Source organism: Rousettus aegyptiacus, unplaced genomic scaffold (assembly GCF_014176215.1).
Source record: "Rousettus aegyptiacus isolate mRouAeg1 unplaced genomic scaffold, mRouAeg1.p scaffold_m13_p_17, whole genome shotgun sequence".
Classification (NCBI taxonomy): domain Eukaryota; kingdom Metazoa; phylum Chordata; class Mammalia; order Chiroptera; family Pteropodidae; genus Rousettus; species Rousettus aegyptiacus.
This window is the reverse complement of record NW_023416292.1, coordinates 7,792,086-7,816,247: the sequence shown is the minus strand read 5'-3', so window position 1 is coordinate 7,816,247 and position 24,162 is coordinate 7,792,086. Positions and strand designations below refer to the sequence as shown.

Sequence of the window (24,162 nt, the reverse complement as noted above, 5' to 3'; positions counted from 1 at the left end):
TGACATGAATGATCCCAAAGGTGCTGGGTACAACTCGACGTGTATTGTGTGGATTTCTCAAGTTTCTTAAACTGCATGTTGTCGTAGTTCAAATTAAAATCCTTATTGCCCTTTTCTGAGTCCACGCTGCAGAATGCCGAATGGACGGCAACCCAGGGACGCAGGGGGAAGCCAGCCCAGAGGACGGCCGGACGCAGGGGGAAGACAGCCCGGAGGACGGCCCAACGCCTCCTGCCTGACTCTTTCCTTACCACCGCTTTCTCTCTGTAGGGAAAGGAGATGTGTTTGGAGATGTGTTCTGGAAGGAAGCCACCCTTGCCCAGTCCTGCGCCAACGTTAGGGCCTTGACCTACTGTGACCTGCATGTGATTAAACGGGACGCCCTGCAGAAAGTGCTGGAATTCTACACGGCCTTCTCCCACTCCTTCTCCCGGAACCTCATTCTCACCTACAACCTGAGGAAGCGGGTGAGCTGCCAGTTTCGGTTTCTTCTCTACCAAGAGCAGTCCCTGTGCACTTAAGATCACCACGCGGGCCAGGAAAGGGGGTTCTGTTTATTGCTTGCTCTTCAGAGCTTTTGCTATAAAATGAGGGAGAGAGGAATGTTGCTAGATTAAAAGATGGATCAATTTTGGTGCAGAAGAAATTTGTTCATGAGTGTATCTCTGGGCTTTTCCGCCAGCAATATCTAGACCTTCTAGCATTTTGAAAAGATGAGTAAAACATGTGGTCATTAGTCAATAAATGGCTAAATGGGATCGCTTAATTAATGTAAACAATTCTCTCTGGTGACTGGGACCCACTTAGTGGTGTGAGGACTTTTTTTTTTTTTTTTTTTTTTTAAGAAAGGAGAATGATTTAGTTGGGTCAATAAAATAAGAAAGATAAGGTATCCGATGGCCTATGGAAATTTTTGTATATAACTGCCAATTTTTGTGCAGAACTGGTTAGGAAATATTAGTTTTAACAGCCAAAAAATTTCTCATCCGAAGTTGTTTCTTGCACCCTCAAATCATCAGAATTGCTCTATCTGACTCTGTGAGAATTAAAATATTTGTCTTATACTCTAGGTTTTTGTGATTGATCTTCTTGCACTTTATCTCTTATTGGTTTTATTTTACTTTTTTATTATATTAGTTTCAAGTATACAATACATTGGTTAGACATTTGTATAGTTTATAAAATTATCCCCTTAAATTGTTCCTTCTCTCCTCTGGTTTTCCACCTAGCCATCATATTAATGCTGACTGCATTCCTTATGCATGATCTCCATCCCTGAGACCATCTGTCGACTACTAATTTGTACTTCTTTAACCCTTCACCCCATTCTCCCAGGTCCCCAACCTCCCCTCCCCCTGTCTGTCATCAAATCACCCTCTGGATTTATGAGTCTGTTTTTGATTAGTTTGTTCTTTTTGTTCCTTAGATTCCACATGTAAGTGAAATCATATGGTATTTCTCTTTCTCTGTCTGATTTATTTCACTCAGCATAAAAACCTCTAGGTCCATCCATGTCATTGCAAATGGTAAGATTTCATTTTTTTTAATGGCTGAGTAATATTCCATTGTATATATGAGCCATGACTTCTTTATACAATTGTCTGTTGTTGGGCATTTAGCTTGCATCCATATCTTGGCTATTATAAATTGTGCTGCCATGAATATTGGGGTGCATAGATCTTTACGAATTATTGTTTTGGTTTTCCTTGGATAAATACTCAGAAGTGCAATTGCTGGGTCAAAAGGTATATCCATTCTTAATTTTTTGAGAAACCTCCAGACTGTTTTCCATGGTGTCTATACCAATTTGCAATCCCATGGACAATGTATGAGGGTTCCCTTTTCTCCTCATCTTCGCCAACATTTGTTGTCCTTTGATTTATTGATGATATCCATTCCGACAGGTGTCAAGTGATATCACATTGTGGTTTTAATTTGCATTTTTCTGATGATTAGTGACCTTGAGCATCTTTTCATATTCTATTAGCCATCTGTATTTCCTCTTTGGAGAAGCATCTGTTCAGATCTTATGCCCATTTTTTAATTGGATTGTTCGTTTTATTTTGTTGTTGAGTCATCTGAATTCTTTATATATTTTGGATATTAACCTCTTATCAGATGTATCACTAGCGAATATATTCTCCCAATCATTCAGTTGTCTTTTTGTTTTGTTGATGATTTCCTTTGCTGTACAAAAACTTTTTAGTTTGATCTAGTCCCAATCGTTTGATTTTTTTTTCTTTTGTTTTCTTTGCCCAGGAGATATATCCAAAGAGAAATTACTGTTAGTAATATCAGAGAGTTTACTGCCTATGTTTCTCTCTAGAAGTTTTATGGTTGCAGGTCTTATATTTAAGTCTTTAATGCATTTTGAGTCTATTCTTGTATACAGTGTAAGAAGGTGGGAAGGTGGTCCAGTTTCTTCTTTCTTTCTTTTTTTCTGTCTTTCTTTCCTTCTTTGCATGTATCTGTCTAATTTTCCCAACATCATTTATTGAAGAGACTGTCTTTACCCCATTGTATATTCTTGGCACTTTATCTCTTAGTTAAATCAGTAACAAGGTAGCTCTGGCCCTGCAAAAATCGTCTGGAAGGATTGTCATAAGAATCTTTCCAAAAATGAGCTCGTAATCTTTCCTTCCAAACTGTTCCTCTCCTCATGGCCTCTGTCCCTGTTAACATTGTGTGTACCACCCCGGGGTTCCGAGCTAGACACCCTGGCACCCTCATCGCTGCTTCTTTTCTCCATCCCACTCCTCGGGTTACTCATCAGATCCTGTCGTTTCCACCTGGGCTCTCGGATCTGAGTCCATACTGTGCTTCCGCCTTCAGGGTTCTCCTTGAGCTCTCCGGATAGAACACGCCCATTACAGACCCTCCCCATGTCCTGGATTGTGCAGCAGGCTCCAAATACACCCCACCCCCTACCTCCCGCCCACCTTGCGTCTGTCCTCAGTGCAGTGCTTTCTCTTTGGGCCACTTGCATGACCTTAAAAACTAATTGGATCATGTCATTCCCCTCTGTGAAGTTTCTTTGCTCCTGCCCTGACTCCAGGATAGTGTCTGAACACTTCAGCATGGCTTACATGGTTTTTCACCTCTGGCTCAAACTTAACCGCCAAGCCCCAAACTCGGTTACTGTTTCCACACCCAGCTCTGCCACCCTGATCGCCCACCGTGAGAACCTCGCACAGGTGTGCAGGCATGCCACCCCCTTTCAGAGCACTGTACCACTGTATGCGTCTTCACGGGGCGAGAATTCTTTTCTCTTCTGCTGTGCGTGACGAATGCCTGTTAACTCTTAAGCTTCTACTAAAATGGTTATTTGTGCATTCATCAAACGCAGGATATGCCGATTAAACTAGATAGATATATAAAACTGAATGCCACTCAGTCCCTATCTCCAGGAACCTAAAGTCTAATAGAGAAGATCGCCACAGGAAGGATAGTGCAGCACATGATGCTAAGTACGGTGAGTGTGATTTGTATAAGGGATTGTCAGAGCATAACAGAGAGCAGCCAAAGGGGAGAGGGTTTGGGGAGAAAGTCACCATGTGTGGTACCCAAGCTGAGACTTAAAGGATGAGTATTTCAAAAAAGAGAGGGAGCAGGTGTTCCAGTTGGAGGGGCAGTTTGAGCAAGGCACAAAGAAAGGAAACAGCCTTTTGTCTTCCAAGTCCTTTGTACAAGGTTTCGAATGTCCATCATTGGGTGACCCCAATGATATGTTTCCACCGGTTTTAAATATTGTGAATTCCACTGCCTTATGCATCTCTGCTCAGAGACCTGGCGGGGGCAGTGGGGGGGCAAAGACTTGGTGACTTGGTGTCCTAGTGCTTAACCCAGTACAATCAATTAACATTTGGGGATGACAAGGAGGAAGCGATGGGATCTCCAGGCCTCAGTTTCCACATCGTAAAGGGTGAGATTGTGGCCGGATGATTTCTGTGGTTCTGTGGTTCGAAAGCTGGCCGCTTAAATTCCTGAGGGGAATGGGCAGTGGTGGAGAAGGGAGCTTCGACAATTCTTCCTTGCTCATCTGAAAACATGGATAAGCTTGCTGGCCGAGTGTTTTGTTTGTTTGTCTGTTTGTTACCAAGGTAATAAATGTCGTTTATGACTTCTTTAAACTGACACAGTACTCCAACATAGTGACCCCCTGTGAACTGCAAAAAGCCAAATATGTTTATAGTAGTAGCACTGGTCACCCAAATGGAGAGGGCAAGGAAACTACAACTGTGAGAAGGCGCAAATGTTCTCAATAAGGCAGCATCACCTCGGATGGCCATGTAGTATCGGTCTCCTCAAACATCTCACAACTCCGAATCTACTTAGTCAAGCAGAGTCTATTAAAGTCTATTTTTTGATTTACTTCTTCTTTTTATGAAAGCAAGTTGATTATAATCAGCTTTCAGTCTTGCTGATAACATAGGTTGAAAAAAAAATGTTCAGTTTGGGTTATTTGGAGGAGTAATCATCTTGGAATAATTGCGGATCAGATCTGTCTTAAAAAACAAGGATGACAACGAAAACAACAACACCTCGGTGGTCAGATTGTTTTTATGAGTCCAGAATGATTGACGGCTCTCCAGAAGAGAAGACTCTGGGCCACAGTTTTGATGGGCCGCTGTGCCGCAGCAGTAGGCACGGACAGTGTGGCCACAAGGTGCAGAGGAAGAACCAAAGCCGCAAACAGGATAAGAAAACCTAGGAATGGATCCGAGCCGCCCAGTGAATGTAGCAGGCAGCTTTGAACACTATCAGGTTTTATGTACTGAAGGTATTTAGGTCCCCTAGACACCCCTCAGGGACTTAGGCGCCCAGTAGAGAGTCCAATCCGTTGACCTTCAAATTTCCTTCCAGTCTCCAATGCCAATGAGCCTGGGATGGAGGCAAGAGAGTTGTAGCGAGATCCTTTATATAAAGAGGTAGCCATTCTTTCTCTTGGAAGAAAGAGGCTTGTCGTTTTGGTATTGCCATCATATTCTCTCATTGTGTCTCTGAGAACGAATGCACAGTTACACAGGGCACAGAAGATGAGAAAGAACATTACATGCATGAATTATCCTTGCAGCTATTTTCTTCTGGCAAAGCGAAGTGTGTTCTTGCGGCTGCTCCTGTCTTGGCAAAATCGAGCGTGTTATTTGCAAAGATTCCTGCGAGCACAGTTCCTTTGACATCCGTTTGAGGAATTGTTCGATCTCGTAGACCTGCTCCCGTGCACAGCAGCAACTCTGAGCTGGAAGGCACCTCGATGCCCATCCAGTCTCTCCTCCATTTCCCTTCCACCATCATTTCACAAACTTGACATTTTCTAGGAAGTTCACAGAGCTGGGTTAGTAATGAAAGAATCGGAGCCAGAAACAACTTGTTGACCAGGCTGCCTTCTGCTTCTCACAGCTTCATGGCCTAGCTTGGCCTCTGTATTCTAAGCCTCATCTTTTTATCCCTAAACCCGTGTGTGTGTGCACCACCCAGCTATTAGCACTGCCCTTGGGACCCAGCTCAGGAAGGGACCCGTTGTCTTCCTCTGTTTTCCCCCAAAGACCCTTGAGGTCATGGGCGAGGATGAAGGAGGCAGGACCTGGAGACCAATCCAGCATTTGGACCTTTGGTTTCCCTTGCCCGCGGCCTCTGAGCCAGAGGAGACCTGTCTGCATCCTGCCTCTGCCACTTAGTGCTTCTGCAAGTTGCAAATGCTTCCTCGTTTATAAAATAGAGATGATGAAAAGTTCTACCTTGTAGGATAATTGTGAAGATTAAATAATATGTACAAAGCTCTTTCACACAGGGTCTAGCACATAGTATGCGCTTAGTTAAGTTGTGGGTAATCGTGGTTTTGTTTTGCCCACTTGACACCCTCTTTCACCCTATTTTTTATTTTTTATTTTTATCTTGTGCCTTTTGGAAAATAAAAAGAAGACTGAATCTTATTTGTTTATACAGGGTACTCACTCTTCTGAATATTCTGTTGGGTAGATTTTTATCCCAGGCTTCTCTGCACCTCTTGCAGCAAAAGACAGGCCAGATGATCTGGCAAGTGGACATGGTGTCGGCCTCACTGTCATTTTTATCTGCCGCCGGTGGAGCGATCAGCACTCACCCGCTAATTTGACCAGTTCCATTTATGGAGGGCAAAATTAGGCTGTTCTGACATCTCAAGTCAGTCACCAGGGAGTCAGAGTTTTGCCAAGAGGAAAGCACAGTGTTTTGTTTCTTCTGAGGGAGGTGGCATGTAGTTTTCCATGCAAATTAGGAGAAGCGGGGCCTTCCTCATCCCAGACCCTCAGCTCTCCCGGGCGCCAGGCTCGCCTGGCATTTTCCTCCGGGCCCGGGATGTTGCTCTATCTGCAATCAGAGTTTTGCGCACCATTAAAAGTAACATTATTACCAACTCCAGATATTGTGCAAGCTACATCACATGTGTTTCCTGCCAGCCTATTCAATCCTCAGTACGGCCTCATGACACTACAGAAGCAGCCCCGTTTCTCAAGGGAATAAAGCAGGACCCTGTGGAGAAGAGAATCACTTCCCAAGGTCGCCCAGCTGATAAGCGGTGAATTCCAAACCCTGCACGCGCCCCGCTCCTGCTAAGCAGCATCGCGTCCCCTGTTTGGCTTCCGTTAAGTGTGGCTCTCAGCTTTTCCCACGCGAGGATTCTGGCTCCCACTTTCTCTCAGTCTGTTGACTTTTCAAAGGTGGTACAGGTCGGCTCCAGAATATTTCCAATGGCGTTCTCTACCTCCGAGTACACTGAGAAACTTGAACAGCAAAATCACAGTAATATCCCGGGTTGGGAGACGTGGGGAGTCTTCCCTCTTAGAGGCAAGCACACCGTCGCTGGGTGTGCTGGGGAGGTGTGACGCCCTCACTTCGGTTAGGCAGCAGGTAACCTGCCCGTGGTATTAGTAAGTTACTGGAAAGACCACCAGCTCTGGGGCTAAGGACCTAGGTTTAAATCCTGGTTTGACTACTGACCAGCACTGTGGCCTTGGGCAAGTAACTGAACTATTCTAAGCCTTAGTTTTTCCATCTGTAACCAGGGTCTAAGAAAAGTTCCTCCTACTTAGGTGTATTGAGAAGATCACATATATTAAAACAGCAAAAATTAAAAGTGGCGCCGTACCTGTAGGAGCCATTCGATAGGTACTATTTGTTTCCTTCCCCTCCTACTTCCTGTCCCCTCCCTTCGCCTCTGCCTCCTCCACCGTCGGAGGTCCGAGTTCATGCTTTACTCTCCTTGGCCTATAACTAGATCTTTAATTAGTGTTTCACTTGGGCTCGACTTACCATGTAACCAGAGATGAGGTTTCACTCCCAGGTGCTGCCTAGGGGGATGTGTCCTGCTCAACTGAGGACAGTAGGGGAAATGTACCACGATTAAATGGTGTGCTGCAGACGAGCAGTTAGTTAATTCGCAGCAGTCAGTGCATGGGATAATTGGCATGTAGGTGATTGGGAGGATGGTTCTCATTCTCCGTGTGTGGGCCTTTATTTTTAAAGCTAATGTTGTTGTGTATTTGAGTATTTTTTGCACAGCGTTTGCTCATATTAATTTGTTCAGCGATGACGGTCCCTTAGCTTGATAAGGCCCCAACCTAGTGAGTATGGGAGGGAGCTGGGACTCTAGCTACTGGTTCTTTCAGAGCAGAGGCCTCAGAATGCTCGTTTTCTAAAACCAAGTCTGCCATAGTGAACTATCTTGAATACTATATGTGTATTTCTAGCCCACTTTAACCTAAGGGAATTTTATTCTGGAGAAGAGAAGATCTAATCATGGAGGCTCAGAGAGAGAAAGAGAGAGAGAGAGAGAGAGAGAGAGAGAGAGAGAGAGAGAGAGAGAGAGAGAGATCTGCTTATAAGTGGCATTGGAAAGCCTTTCAGTTTTTTTTTGTGGGAGGTTGATAAGATGGAAAGAGAAACCCCAAAGCCAGGTCTTAGAAATATATCTCCTTCCCCATTGAATCATCACAGCCTAAGTTTTAAAAATGATCTCTACGAGGCCCATATTTTCCTTGTCATCCCTCCATAGTGAGGGCTTCTATGGAATTAAAATCATCTATTAGACTGTCAAGCCATAAAGATAATAAAATCAGGGTGTTGGAATAGGAGTGGGGAAACGGAACAAACTCTGTGAGTGACGAGATCATAATTCTTTCAGGACAACAAAATATAAATCAAAGCCGAGTCTCTTTTTCCTCAAAGGGATCAGGGAGTGACGTTGGGATCTGTGCAGCCTTCCATAGATCCAAAGAGATCATCCCTAGCACTCCAAAACATAACAGAAACCCACCACGATCCCAGGCATGGAAGGTAATGCAAGAGTTCCATGCTTCGTTATGTATAAATCAACTTTGTCTGCATGTAGTCAGGCTGTACATCTGGCCATTTTTAAGGAAACAATGAAGTTCTGAAATGAGTGCAGGCTTTAACACTAGGTCTTCACATCTGGGCTCAGCCACTTGCTAGCTGGGGGGCTGGAGAGAGGGGAGATTGAACAAGTACAGCTGTTCCCCTCCTGTTGAGTCATACTTTCTATTCCAAAGGGTAGCTCTGGGGAAGGATGATCATGCGTCAGGCAGAGCCTTAGTGTAGCAGGTGCACAGTCGAGTTAGTCCCCTGTTATCCATGGGGATGGCAGCAGCAGAGCAAAGGAGAGCAGCAGCCATGGCAGCTTGGCTCCTAGTATAATCATATGGAGGCAGTAGGGAGTGGTGGTTAAAAATGTGGCCTCCGGAGTCGGAGTACTTGGGTTTAAATCCAGGCTCTCCTTCATGACCTTCGGCCAGTTGCCTAACCTCTCTGGGCTCCAATGTATTCATCTATAAAATAGGGGTAGTCATAGCTCCTTGGAAGGGAGCTTTGACATAGCAAGTTCTCACTGTACGTGTTGCTGTCATTACTCTTCTCGATGAGCTTAGCTCTTCTGGCAATGCAGAGACCCCATCGGGTTCTAAAAAAATTTTTTAAGGGGAGTAGAGCCTGAATGTTAACACCTAGAAATTTCTCCTACAGATGATTCCAAGATCTGTGCCTGGGCCCCTGGAGTAGCACAGAGGACCAGGTGATTCCTCAGTTGAGTCTGGCAAAGAATGGTGCTGTGGGACTCATCATAGACCTGATTTCCTCTTACGACAGAGTGGATGGAGGGAACAGTAGAGTCCAGTGTGGAGGAGGGGCTAGGGGAAGGAAGTTGTAGTGTGTCTTACCAGCCTTGATGTACTATTACACAGTGCATTCACCAAAAGGTAGAAAAGATCTGACCTAGTTTAGAAGACCATGAGGCCAAGGCATCCCTTCAGTGAGTAATGCACCTTCCTAATATTTTCTCAGAAACGTGTGTTTGACTCATAATAAATAGGGTGGCGCTAATGAGTCCCAGATCATGGGCTCAGTCCCCAGTGAGCATGTTGGCTTCTCGATGACTTAGGCGTTTAGTCCAATGTTTCTCACACTTATTTGGCCCCTCAACAGTTTTTTGAATCATACCAATCAGTCTCTATTATCTATTATAGCATCTCTCAGAGCCGGTGTTTGCAGAACATCTTTAGGAAACAGGAGCTGTGCTCTCTAACATCTCTCATGGTCCAAACGGTCAGTGACTTGTCGAGTGGGCAGGTCTTGTCTGTGCAAGATCTCAGACCCAGTCTCCCTGCTGTCCGAATATCCTCCTGAACTCAGCGTTCCCCCACCTGCCCCCAGGTGCCCAGTCGCGCATCCATTTTCTACTGAGCAGCTAGCCTTACGTTGTCAGAGAGGCCTTTGTCCTCATGTGCTAATAGAGGGCTGTGAAGGATGTTTTCTCCCTGGCTTCAAAGTCCCTTCTTGCAAGTTACTTTCTCATTCTTTCATTGGCTCAAATTTCATGTTCCCGGCTCATCTGCCATGCTTCTGTGTCTCCTTGTTCCCATCAAAGTGCTCCTTGCACTCTTGAAAATTTGCTCGTTGGTTTTGAGCAAGTCCTTATAATTCTGCCGGTGAGTCATGGAGGTTTTCATTCCAGCCTATGCTTTTAGTAAGTGAAGAGTCAGGATTTGAAACCAGGCTGCTTGTCATAATAATAACTACCTTCTACGATGCTAGGTTAATGAAAGTGTATGTTAGTTCAACCCCTCCAAGGGGGCTTTGAACCCGTACATCTGAAGCTCGCACCCAAAAGCTATCTTAGCCCAGACATCCATGCAGATAGTTTCTGATAAAATGTGTGTCATAGGCCCATCCAGTTTTGCTGCTTCTCACTGCAAATTTTGCAGTTTACTTGTTACTAGTGTTACTTAATGGTTGTGTCCTGCCCATACTTAACAGACTTCCAGAGTGAAATTCTGAATCCACAGTGGGGCCATGACTCCATATAGCTTCTCTTTAATCTCTCTAGTGTAGTGAGGTCCCCTGTTGCTATTGATCCAATAGCATTCGTCAGTTTCTTTGTAGCTGCCATTATACTTCCAACTCACTGTTCATTGTATGTCTTTTTTGCAGTCTAGAAGCTCCAGAAGGGTTGGGCCTTGTTTGTCTGATTGGCTCTCTTGGAGCTTGGTATAAAATAAGCTTTTAGTAATTAAATGAATGAATGAATGAATGAATGAATGAATGAGCAAACAAACCAGCTGATCAACCAACCAGTCAACCAGCCAATAAATGAACATACAAGTCCGCCAACTGATATTGGGCGTGTCCCTCCCTCTCATTATTGCTATAAAACTTAAAAGCCTTGGCTATAAGATGGTTATCTGTAGAGACCTACTCTACCTCTCCCTCCAAAGCTTTGCCCCTATATCCCATACCACCCCTTCCCCCTTTTCTCTTTCCCAAGCCCTGAGTATAGAGGTCTGATGCCAGCATAAAATAATAATAATAATAATAATAATAATAATAATAATAGTAATAATCTGCATTTATTGAGTGCAGTGTATATGCTAAAGCCTTTATACGCATTATTGTCTCATCTAGGAGCTCAGGAAACTGAGGCCCAATGAGGTTAAGTAATTTTCCTCGATCCAGTAAGCAAATTGGAGCTAGAATTGGAGCCCAAGTCTGGCAGTTGCCAAGACCATATTCTTGCGTTTGTGCCCCTGCTCTAAATGAGGCCCTGCTTCACTGATCCGAGGATAGCAGCCCTGGCTCATGCACCCTCGGTTCCCCTGGAGGAGGATGTCAGCCAGACAGTGGCTTTGGAGGCTGCAGCCTGCCCTGCCCGTCTCCTGTATGATTCCGTTACAGAGCAGGCCTTTGGCTGCTGTCTAAGGGCGTCTGGACCTCCCCAGCACCGCAGAGCTACATGGCCGATGGCATTGGAGGGTTCGCTGTTTGTTCAGAGGTGGGGGAAGGGGATGCAGACAAGTTACCTTATCCAAGGATGGAGGGAAATAAGGCAGAGTGATCCTCTTTTGCAAGTTTCTCTTTTGCATGTGGGTCCACCCTGGTCCCGCGGAGGGGGTATAAAGCCTTGTTATGGTCTGTGGCAGGAACAGCCAGAGCAGCAGTTTGTTCCAGCCCATCATGAGAGGCCAGAGGAATGACCTTCAGCTGGCACGTGGGTGGTCAGCTTGACCAGAGATTTGCAGCTGGGCAGGCCGCTGCAGAGTCAGGCGACGGCCAGGGCTGTGGCGAGGCCTTAACATCAGAGTGGGAATATGAGAATCCGGCTTTACTTAAGAGGAGGTAGCCCGAAGGCACCAGGACTTACAGGGTTAGGCAATTTTGGGATTCTCCTTTTCTGGAGGTGTCTGGCGACCCCAAGGACAAGTGAATGAACATGGACTAGGACGTGATGCCCTCTCGAGACCAGCGTGAGCTTCCTGCCTCTTCCACCCTCATTCCCACGGTACTTGGCAGTATTATAGGGACCCAGCAGCACCTCAAACCTTTCACTCCGGGCTTTCGCATCTACCTGACTGTCCCTGGACTGCCTATAGTAGTGAGAGCCAGAATATCTTTCAGGACAGATTTCATTTCTGAGAAGCCCCTGGCTCCAGGCAGCATGCCGAAGGTGGTGTCTCTCCCCTGCAGATCTGTTTGCGGCAGCCCCCGCGTTCTGCTGTATCTCCCAGCACACGCCTCATAAATGCTCAGACATGAAGATGCCTCCTGGTTCACAGAGTGTGAATTTTTAATAGAGGATAGGTGTGCGTGTTATAGCACCTAAGATCCAGCGCTCCTCGGGCTGGAGCACGTGGAGCATTTGGCGCGTGCTGCTCGTGAGGTGTGGTGGTGCATCCTAACCCCGCGGGACCGCTAACCATCTGGGTGAGTAGAGAAGCAAAGTGGGCTCCCAGTGACTGCAGTCAAGGGGAGGCTTCCCCAGACATGGAACACATCCTATGACAGATGGCAGGGAATGGAAGAATAATATGGAAAAAGAAGAGATCACCTGCGAAGTTAGGACATGGCGCAGAATACTAAAAATCCTTGGTGAGGGAAGTTAATGCATGTATTATCGTGGTGATCGCTTAGCAAGATATGCAAATGTTTAATTATTATGTGATATCCCTGAAATTAATAGAATGTTATCTGTCAGTTATGTCCCAATTAAAAAAAAAAAAAATACTGAAAATCCCGACAAAGGAAAGTAGAGCCCCGAGGGCTCCACAGCTCGCAGTGGCCCGCAGTAGCTGGCAGCCTTGCCTCCCTGAGGCCTCCTCACGCAAGCCCTGGGAGGGATTTCGCCACAGGAACTTCATTTAACCTTATTTCATGAAAGAAACGGTAGAAGACTCAGGAGGCGTGAAGGGTGCCGCTTCCTCTGACACTGTCTCTGTTTGATTTTCACTCTGTTCTGGAGAGGACTCAGGAAATTTTCTCTGAGAGGAAGCCACTTTCCTTTGTTCTAGGACAGTGAGGATCTGGGGAAAGCACCGGGCTCAGGGAAAGAGAGAGGACTGAAAAAACAAAGGCAAAGGCTACGGTGACTGGAACATTTCAAGGGGACGGACGAGTGGATTCTGCAAATACAGTTTACCGAAGAGCGGCCCTCGTGTCTGCTCGGTGCAGCCCAGCTCCTTGCCCAGGGAGGCACATGGCTTTGCTAACCCCAAACGGGGAGCCGGGCTGGGAGAGAAACCCAGGGAAGGGCTTGCAGGCCACGTGCCATTCCCCAGCCCTTCGCCTCAAGGCCAGATGAGCCCAGCAGCGAGAGGCTTTGTTTCACTCTAATGCTGCGTGTGGAGGCGTCAGGGAAGCTGCCCGGTTTGCGGCCTGGGCTTTGTGTTTAAGCACCTCCTAATTCCATTCTGACATTTCTCTCGGGTTAGAACCTGAAAAGGAGGCTTTCGGCTCGAGGCTTGTGAAGTAGTGCTGGAGGCAGCTCCTAATTATCTGTGGTCACAGCGGCAAAACTCCCTGGAATCTACAAGCGATCCTTTCAAGCAGGGCTTCCGTCTCCACCAGCCCCAACCTACCTGAGAGCAGAGGTGTGTCCCCGCCCTGCGGGGCGTGGGCAGCATGCCTGTGCTCTGTGCCTCCCCCTTCCCTCTGGCCCCCTGCTCTGTGCGCTCAGGGTCACAGGGGAGCCACAGCTGCTGCCCCTTGGTCACTGTGTAGGCTTTGGCTGTTGTCTCCTTCTGCAGAGCCAGGTAGCGTTGGTCCGTGTGCTTCATGCACACTCGTCTCACACCCACGGCAGGGAGTTTACAGGCTTCCCAGTGGACTGGTCTGTCTGCCAGCAGTGCTGCTGCCGTGTGTGTGCGTGTGCGTGTGCACATGCGTGTGTGTGCGTGCGTCAGTCCTAAAGGAGGCAGCCACGCTCACTCTGGAGGCTCGAGGGGAGAATCCTTCCCGGTCTCTTTCAGCTCCCCGCGGCTCCTGGCATTCCCTGGCTTGCCGAAGCAGGACTCCAGTCTCTGCTTCTACAAGCAGGCGCCTTCATCCCTTGCCTGCATATGTCAAATTCCTCCCCGATTTCTCTCATAAAGACACCAGTCATTGGATTTGGGACCCACCTGAAATTCAGGATGATAACGTCTTGAGATCCTTAAATTAATTACAACTGCCGAGACCCTATTTCCGAGTAAGATCATAGTCACTGGTGCTGGGGGTCGGGACTTGCACATATCTTTTGGGGAGATGTAGTGTAACTCAGGACACAGCTCTTCCCTCCCCATTTTCTTCCCTCGCTTCTTCCTTTCTGCTCTTCTCCCTCCTCCTCCTCCTTGGACACCCGCCCAGCACAGGAGTTTTCTTTTCTTTTTTTTTCTTCCATAAGAAATATTCTTATATAAGTTGTGTTTCTTTTCCTGGATAGTTCTTGGAATAAGGTCCAAGTTTTGGGGTAATCTTTTAATCTCAGAGTGATTTATCATTTTCCTTCACTTTCTCATGGGTAGTGTCTACTTAGAACTCAGTGGAACTCTGTCTTACAGAGTCGCAAAGCACAGAAGGCATCGGGATCTCAGAAGAGAGCTTCGTGTCAGAAGTTAGAGAGAACTTCCCGCTAGTGGAAGTTGTGAGACGTTAGTTAGTAATACCTAAGGGGCACGACACCCCTTCACGCAGATGGTTGAGAACAAGCCTGTGTTGACCTGCTAGCTCTAATCTCTGTCGTGTGCTTGTTCTAAGACCTTTGATGGTTCCCTACAGCCTGAGGATGAAACCCAGACCTGGGATCGTGTGTAAACTTGTACTTCCAGCAGTAGTGCACAGTGCACCTTCGAGCCGTTGTCTGATCCCCAGAACCCCCTGTACGACAGTTACAGAATAAGCTATTTACTTACCATCACACATGTCCTCTCCTTGGGAATGTCCTTCACCTACCTGGGCCCCTCCCATCAAAACCCAATCCAGCCTTCAAAACCCAGCTCAGATTCTACCTCCTGGAACTCGCCAAGTCTACATCCAGCAGGAAATCTCTCACTTCTCCGACTTGTCTTTCCATGGTATTATGTGTCTCCCTTAGAGGAGGCACCACTCGCAGTATCCTATGTGATTAAGCACATATCTAATTTTCCTCTGGTTTTGGAGGACTTACTCATATTTTTATTCTTCATGCTGTACTCGTCCTTAGTAGACAATAATTTAAGCTACTAGAATCAGAACTAAGTTGTCACTCTCTCTGCCTTTGCTGTTCAAGTCTAAAGTTTGCAGGTGGGAATTCCAGCCCCTCATCCTCAGCTCACCTTCTCTCTCACCTCTTTCCAGCGGGCACCCTCCGGCCGGGCCAAACAGCCCCCCTAATTTGTCCTGGGACATCCTGAGAAACTCCTTAGTCTTGGGCACACAGATCACCCTACTCTACACTCAGGCTGTCCCGAGTGAAGTGAATTGTATTTCTAGAGTATGCCAGATATGTGAGTTGTTCCCTGCCCTTACCCCTCCCAATACCCTGTCTTTATCCCGGCAAAGAGGGCCTAGGAGGGTTGGCTCTCAGATAAGACCCTCCCCTCTGTAGAGCCCCACTCAAAGACGCCCCCTCCGTAAAGCTCTCCCAGGAAACTCTTCTCACCAGCTCACCACCACGTCATCCTTCTTCCCCTGGGAGCACCTAAGTGCTTGAATGGAGCGGGACCCCCCTGGGGAAAGCACCTGGTGCCCTGGATAAGTCGTGAGGACCTGGGTTCTACCTCGTTTGCCATTAGGACAAGTAACTAATCTCAGTTTCGTTAACTGTAAAATGAGGAAGTTAGGCGAGCTCTAATGTTTTTACCAGCCTTACCGGACTAAGGGTGTCTGAACACGCTGTCTGCTCTGGGGAGCCCGTGACACAAATGCTTCAAGCAAGACCACCTGGAGGAGGAGAGGCCTCTTGGCACATCCTCACCCCTGGTCCCTACTCGACCTGCAATTCCCATCGTTATCCTTTGATGCCCCGTGATCCCACCCTCGCCCGGCTATGAATAGGACAAAGAAGCCGCCACCTACACACAGCTTAAGAGATTTTAAAGTACAAGTAGAAGACCATGATTCCTTTGCCATGACTTGGCGTACAAAACTGGAGATTTGGGAGAAGTTAAATTCCTGAGCCTAGTTCCCGGCTCAGTTTCTACCAGGCCCAAAGCTCTGTCTGATTTGCCCTCTGTGCCCCAGATGAACTTGTCAGGACCTACTTGTTGCTGCCCTTGGGTGCCCCAGCATCAAACTCTGTGCCGTGTGCATGACTTTGTATGAGCTCACGTGCTTTTCACATCTGTACCCCACTTTACCTGGGGCAAGGCACTTTCATCAGATATTTTATCTCATCTGACTCTTGCAACAACTTTGCGAGGATGGTGTAATTATTACCCCTGTGTCTCATATGGAGAACCTGAGGCTCAGAGAAGCGAAATGTGGGAGTATATGGCAAAACTAGAACTTGAACTCATATCCTCCACCTCCCAACACCATTTCCTTTCCATTAGCTCACCTGCCTGCAGTGGGATGGTTAACGGCCTTGGGTTTCCTCACGCAAGGGCCCCGAGAATATTCCACTGACTGGTGGCCAAGGGACGCTGTCTCACCCCTGGGTTGGTTCTGTAAAACAGTGTCTCTCAACCTTTAATGTGCACACAGATCAGCTGTGATCTTCTTAAAATGCAGAGTCCAGTATGATAGGTCTGGGCAGGGGTCAAAATTCTGCATGTCCAACAGGCACCCAGTGAGGCTGGTGCTGCTGCTTGGAGGGCACTTTGAAGGGCACCCTGAGTGGCAGGGCTGTAAACAGCTCTAGTTGAAACAAGCAGAGGGGAAAGGACAGGGACTCTGTATGTGCCCACAGAGAGTTCCACTGCGTTCTAAGTAGACACTACCCGTGGGCCAGGGGGTGTTTGGTACAGGGTTTGGGTTCTTCCCCAAAGGGCAGAGGCTATGGAGAGGCCCAACAAGTCTGACCCCTGGGGTGTAGAGGGATCACTCCCATGGAGAAACAAGTCACGTTTTCATCACTCGGGGCTCTGATGGTGAAACAAGGCAGCCTCTCAGGGGCACAGTAAGAGGCGAGAGCTGCAGGAGGAGGTCACACTGAAGACCCTTTCCCACCCTGACACTGAGGTTCTCAGTGTGGGGCATGAGGGACCAGGTGAGGATTTCGGGGCTGAGGCTTTGAAGAAAGCTGGGGAGAGGCAGGCCACGCTGAGAGGACTGGTACAGGGAGGTCTTGGGGTGACAGGAGCCATGTAGGGTCCACCAGCCTGGGAGGGTGAGAATGTCCTCACAGCCCCCAGTTAGAAAAGCACCTTAGAATCAGGGCCCTGGGATGGGCCAGGGGGTCTTTGGTACAGGGTTTGGGGTTCCTCTGGGAGGTCCTATACAGCTTGATCTGGGCCCGGCATTTCCTAGGGGAGCAGCATGTTCGGTAGAATGATGACATCTGATTATATAATAAATTACGTGATTGTATAATTCATACAGTAGCATAACATTTTAATTTTTGTTCGTTCTATTTATTCTCATTCCCCAGTAATGTTTCTCCCTAATATGCAGCCCTGGGCTAGGCACTGTGCTGTCTCTGAAACACATCTAAGACTTTTAAGGGCAGGGATTACGGTTTTGGGATTATGTGTACTTCTGCACATAATGGTTAGTTGCTTCGTAAATCCTCCACTAACCATAGATTTTTATTTTTTTTCTCCTGATCTTTTAAAAGTGGATCCAAGGCAGATTGAGTTGGGCATGTTTTGTTTTGTGTTTGGTGGTCAAGGCTGGGCACGAAGGGGTGGAGATCATGGGAAAAGAGAAGCCAGATACTCACCCTTCCACTCCACCCCCACGGTCTGCCTGGGCTCAGGAGAACGGGGCATGCCGGTTCCTGTTGACCCGTCACACGCTGCCTCACCCCAGGACCTGGCCGGCCTGCCTGCCCTTGCAGCTGTGGCCTCGGGCTGAGCCAAGGCACGTGGCTGGCGATGCTGATGTCCCTGAACACACACACACACGCACGCACACACACACACGCACACACACGCGCACACACACGTGCACACACACTCACACACACACACTCCAAAGCTGCTTTACTCACTCGTCCCCTAGCAGACGATGTCTCCTCAGGGGTTAAATCATTTTTGCGTAGTTTTTCTTGTGTGTCATGACTACATGTCCAGTCAGAGTACAATAGATTATTTTTTATGATGATAAATAGGTCTAATTTCACAAATGGAAAGCAGTTGATAGAATATCCAAATAAGAATTAGCAAAATCCTGAACTATAGAATACTACGACATTCCAGCCTGGTCCGTAATGAGTTAGACAACAGATACTGCATTTGAGTGGGGTCCGCTTTAACCAAAAGGTGAAATTGCTCTGGAGAAGAACCACCATTTGCATGTGAAAGAGGGGGACGAACTGTGTCTTCCTCCAGGACCTTAACTCTTCCCAAGTCTCAGGTGTTTATTCATCCGCTCACTAAATCTTCCAAGTATACTAGTACAAAGCAGCCCTGCCCTGTCCAACATGAATACTAATTAGTTAGACCCAAATTTAAAACGTTTCACTATAATATGCACTTCTCTTGCCCTTCCTCACTCCCCACTCAGAAACGGTAGGGCGAAACGAAAGCCCCAAGGCAGGACAAAAATGCCCCCCCCACTGCGAAGGCCCCTCCCACTGCGAAGCTCCCTGCCCCCAGGCTCTGAGCTCTCCTGATGGGCAGATGAGGCTGCCTGGGCCCTAGTCCTGTCCCCAGGCCACCGAGCAGGTGCTCTCGCGCTGGATTTCCCATCCCTCACCCCATGCAGCCAGCCTGGCTTCGGAGCAGGCCCTGAGGCTTCCCCAGCTCCGTCCTCTGCTGGTAACCAGCACCCCCAGACTATCAGGCCTTCTTAGGCCTGCAGAGAGTCCAAGTCTCGGTCCCAAGACCACCCAGGCAGACGCAGAGCCGGGGAGCACTTCTTTCTACCCGAAGGGAAGAGCTGACTGAAGACCTGGCCAGAGGCCTTCCATGAGGCGGCCGGCGTGGGCCTCCCAAGAACGCTGCCATGATCCCGCCATCTCTCCCAGGAGCCTCTGCCAGGACACTCCGGCTGCCTTGCGTTGTTTAGTTGGCAGCCTCCGCACAAACCGAGGGCAACCAGTCACACGATGCTCCCCCCGCAGCCCCGGGAAATGCCAGCCTGCCCTCGCCGGCAAGCCCCCAACTCCACTCTCTCATCTCTTTTTTCTCCTCAGGCCCCTTGCTTTGGTCAGAGGCTCACATTTCTCCCCCATCTTTTGTGACGTAATCTCTGTTCAACTTATCACATGAAACATTTACAAACGGCTCCCTCCCTTGACTCTATTTCTTCTCAGTGCTTTTATCTCTGTCCTCTTTCTTTATTTCCTTCTTGCTGCAATATATTTTGTGCACTTATTAATAAGGCCAGTGACAATGCTTTGAAATTTTTTTGTAGTATCCTATACCCCTGAAAAGACACAGACGCACTCAGACCATGAACGGAGCGTCTCTGATCTATCTTCATAACTCTAATCTCTCAGGTATGTTATTCTTACTCTTGCTCTGCATTGGGCTCCCACGGCTCATCAAACTTCCTTCTAGCTAGCTATGCTTATCCTCCAGACAGCTCCATGAGCCCTTCTCTAGAGATGAGAGCTGGGAGGGCGTTAGGGACATAATCAAGGCCTTTATTTACTGTCCTTTCCTGGGAAAGTGCCTGAAGCAGTAGCGTAGGACCCGAACCACGATGCTCTCCCTCAGAATCATCCTTGTCCCGCAATAACTGCAGAGTGCTCAGCACGGTGCTAGGAGAAACAGAAGCAATGTGGAGGTCTGGGCGCTGCCTCATCCAGCGCACAGGAAATTGAGGACTGCGGAACACTCGGGCCAGGAACCCCACTTCCCATCTGCAGTGCCCCAACATGGTTCCCCTGGGAACTTAGAGATAACAGCTGTGAGTACCAGTGCATCAGGGCTTCTGGTCAAATGAGGGGAGTCCTTTTATGACAACTCTCTTCAGCCAAAGGTCACCTTGAACCCTTGGTCCCCTTTTGCTAAGATTTACTCCAGCCAGGTTCTCAGAAATCAAATAAGATTCGTTCCAGCCAAATTCGCAGAAATAAAATATAAAATTCCTTCGGAATTCATGGCGACTAGAATTGATCCGTCGTCATTTTCTCGGCCTAACCGGGAGCTTCTGAGGAGGCCCGTGCTCGTGGAGCTCCATCACTGCTCGCCCTCGGCTCCAGCGGGCGACTCCCTGATTCAGCCTCAGACGCTCCCCCGGCTGACTTGCTTTCAGGAGTCATGAGAGCGCTGTCTCCTATTGATTTACCTCAGGCCAATTAACCAAGATCTTGGCTGCCAGGAACCCGGCCCATTCTCTTTCATCTCGCTGTGCTCTTCTGCTGACCCCCAACATGGTTCCTCTGTGCGGTTCTTTAGAACACACCCACGCCGATGTCGAGATAATGACTCCAGACCATCACCGAGGGGAGCGGCACGCGCCCCGGCTGTCCCTGCAGGTTGCCAGGCTGCGCACCCTTTGCATTCGGTACCTGAGGCCGCTCCCCCGCACACAGAACACCGGCTGTCCCTGCGATGGGGCGCACCATCCGTGGTGTAGGGCGCGATGTGAGGGCCTTGCGTGCACCGCCTGCGCCTCCATCCTCCCCTGGCCTGCTTCCCCGCAGCAAGGCTGGGGTAGAGCAATGGCTCAGCTGCAGCTTGGTGTCAAGATCCCAGGGCGCGGAGCACAGGAAGGAAGATGGCCCGAGTCTTCACTTCCGCCCAGCCTCATCTCCTACAGCTGCTGGGTGCCCGGCCCCTCCCTCTCGGCTTTGCCTCTCCCGCAGTCCGAGCAGCAGGACTGAGCAGAGAGACCACCCAGGAGGGGTCGGTTTGGCCTGGATCCCTCTGCATTTCTCCTGTCTTTTGGTATTTTCTTGCACGTTTATCTGTGGCATGTTATATTTATCAGCGTGTCTTCATCATCCTGGATCATGCAGCGGTGTGATCCGGAACACCCTCCAGCTCACACTTAGCAACACATACCTCCCCCACGTGAGGGATCCCAGCGACCAGTTTATCAAAACCTGTAATGGGCCAATTTAAATGAGCGAGCGCCCTCTCAGGTGGACGTTAATATAGTCCTTTTAGAGATGATTTCATATTCGAGGGAAGCAGGCACCCTGTTCGCTCTGATTAGGGATGATTGAAAGTATTGCTCTCAGTTCTGGCTCGAGACACTTTACCTTCCCCATATCTTAGTGTCTGGACTTGGGTTTTCCTGATGCTCTGATCCCTTCCTCATTTCCACTGTGACGGAAATGCTGTCCCTCCCTCCCTCCCTCCTTTCCTCCTCACTCCCTATCCTTACCGTGGAGACGTGCCGGGGCTGTTTTGGCTCTCACAGCCTGAGTTTGGTTCTTCAAAGGCTCATTAACAAAGAAAAATATTTTTTAATTATAAAATTTAATCAGACCCTTTTTCTCAAAGTAGGGAGAAAGGGAAAGAGAAGGCAGGTAACCTAAGGAGGTGACTGTTTCAAACTGGCCTAATTAAATCCCAACAGACAAATTACAGAGGACGAGAGAGAGAGAAGCCAGAGGCGGCCCCTAAGTAAAACTCGAAACGCTGTCCAGAAGAGAACAGCCTCTGGCAGTGTAGGACTGAGGACCTAGAAATAAAAGAAAGAAAAATATGCCCAGAAACAATAGAATCGGGTAATCGTGAGAGGAAGAGCCAGTACTGGATGGGAGAAGCCCCACGCTGTGGCTTTATTCAGGTCTAAATATATTCACCATTGTTAGAAGGTAAAAGTCCATTTAAAAAAAATAGGAAGGAATAAGAAGAGCTTTATCGAAGAGTTAACTTTGCGACTCTATTTAAGGAATATACTTGAATGTCATTTGAAGAAAGCAGGGTGGGATGTTCTTTTCAGAGACGGTGTTTCCCGGGGTTGTGGGGAATCCTTTGAATGTATTGACGGAAACGAATTGGTCAGACTTGACTGCCTGGTTCGTCTTTGTCTGTGCGTGCCCTCCGGCCCTGTGTGCCCTTCTCTCTATCACGTCGAGTCCCTCCCTTCCTTAAAAAGCTTCACTATCTTTATTCGGCTCTTATCCTTCGGCTCTTATTAATTCTGTGGAGTTGCTGCATATATATTGTTCGTTGTTGGTGTTCGTTGTTTGACTTTCCTCCTGGCATCCTGGGGTGATTTTTAGGACAGAGACTAAGATGGAGCAACTGGGCTTTTCTATCTGCAGGATATTTAACGCAGTGTCCTGGAGCTGGGCTCAGGTTGCTCTCGGGTCCACCTGCCTGTGGCTCACAGGGGACACTGTCCAGGGTGTGATGGACCGTCTGTCACACAGTTAAGGTGACTTCTAAACTCCCAGGTAACTTAGACTGAAAGTTCACTTTGGCTACAGCTCTGTGGTCTATTTCCAAACAAAACTGCAAGCATTCTTAGAGTTGAGAAAGGCTGTCAGTGGGCGCTCACCCCAGACTGTTAAGGAGCTTTTATCTCTGCATTTCTTTTTTCCCAACCCATGCTGGTCTCGTTTCTGTGAAAACGAGTCTGGTGATGTCAGAGAAATTTTGTAGGATCAGCCCATGGTGGGTTTGGGTCCTGCCAGGTTGGCGTAATCTCTGAGGATTGTCCATGGGCAGACATGTCTTTGCAAAGGCAGGATAGCAAACCATGAAGTCTAGTGAAAGCCTCCAGCTGTTGCCTGGGGGAGAGGGGGGTGCTATCTTATTCCAGCAGCTATGAAGTAGGATGAAGGACTCAGTCTTAGACACTGTGCAGGAAGACAACTGACCCTACTGCTCTAGCCCTTGCCAGGACAGAGAATGAGAATTTTTGAGCACATAATTGGCCAATTACCCTCTGAATTCTGTGTACTTTTCTTTGGCACAGCTCTGTATTCTGTACTCTTCACACGATCTCCCACTTTAACTTCTTGGGCTTTTATTTTCTGTTTAGTAAAATGAGGAATAAACCCATATTTTAGAAGCGTAAAGGAGTATGAGAGTCTGTCAATATTATTTTTGTAGGCTAGTAGAAATTTAGACTGAGAAGAGTTCTTAGAATGTCAGTAGCAAAACAACTAAACTAGTCTGACTAGAACCCTCATGAAGGATGTAACAGTTTTGCTGGGAGGGGGGGCGGGGCGCTGAGAATGGAAGAGTAGAGAAATTGGGAATTGGGATAGCCTATCAATTAAAGCTATTAAGTTTCAAGCAACAGAAAGCGATGCGGGCTAATTTGAGGGGGAATAAAAGATACTTTTTTGAATGGAGGTGGAGTAGCTCCCAAAATTGAAGGTATAGCTGACGAATCAGGCTGAGAAAAAAATAGGATTCGGGACAGGCCAGGTATCCAGGCGCAAGGCTGTCAGCACGCCACCGGTGGTGGGGCGGATCTGTTCCAATGGAGTTTTCTCTCTTCCTACTTCTCAGGGAAGAGAGAAAAATGGCCAAGAGAGAAAGCACAGTTGTCTCAGTTTGGGTCACATGTCCAATTTTAGCTAGATTTCTTAATTAGTTCAAAAAGGTGCGATGTATGTCTGTGACATGTCAGGCTGTGTTGTGTGTCAGGGACACGTCAGTGAAGAAAATTGGTGACTTCATGGATCACTTGATATAGGGTGGTCAGAGAAACCGTCATGGATTAGGAGACATTTGAGCAAAGATCCAAACTGTATGAGAGCAGATTTTGTAGATATCTGGGGAAGAGTCCACGCAGAGGAAACAGCAAATGCAAAGGCCCCGAGTGTCCGGAAGAAAGCAAAGAGGCCAGCATGGTTAGGATGAAGCCGGCAAGGGGAAGGTGGTAGGGGATGAGATCGGAAGTGGAGGTGAGCGAGTCGCCCTCGTAGGACAACACGTGGGTGCCTTTGCCCCTTACTCTCAGGCAGATGGAAACGTTGGAGGATTTCGAGCAGGAGAGTGGTGTGCTGTGACTTGGATTTCGAAAAAGTCCATCTGGCAGTCGTGTTGAGAGCGGAGTGGAGCGGGGTGAGGGCGGAAACAGGGAGATCGGTGCGGAAAACACTGTACATCCAGAGGGCAGGTAATGGTGACGTGGCCCAGCAGTGGAGACGTAGGGAAAGGGGGGCAGATGCCACAACAGAATTCCCTGTATGACTCTGAGCGAGACTGGAGGACGGATGCAAGGCCTTCGGCCTGACTTACTAGAAGGATGGAACCGTTACTAAGTTAGCAAAGAAAGTCGGCAAAGACTTTCAGAAGATAGCGTTTGAGGGATGTGTGAGGGAGGCCCAGGTGGGAATCAGGAATCCAGAATCAGCGATCCAAG

At 48.0% G+C, this 24,162-nt stretch overlaps 1 protein-coding gene across 2 annotated transcripts in view; it reads left to right on the top strand.

Moving 5' to 3' along the window:
* The window catches only part of KCNH1 (potassium voltage-gated channel subfamily H member 1), a 297,899-nt gene that overhangs the window by 221,819 nt on the left and 51,918 nt on the right, over positions 1–24,162 (top strand). For both annotated transcript variants that reach the window (XM_016158549.2, XM_016158548.2), the window contains exon 10: positions 271–467. In XM_016158549.2, coding sequence (XP_016014035.1) covers positions 271–467 — 197 coding nt within the window. The remainder of the gene's footprint in view (positions 1–270; positions 468–24,162) is intronic.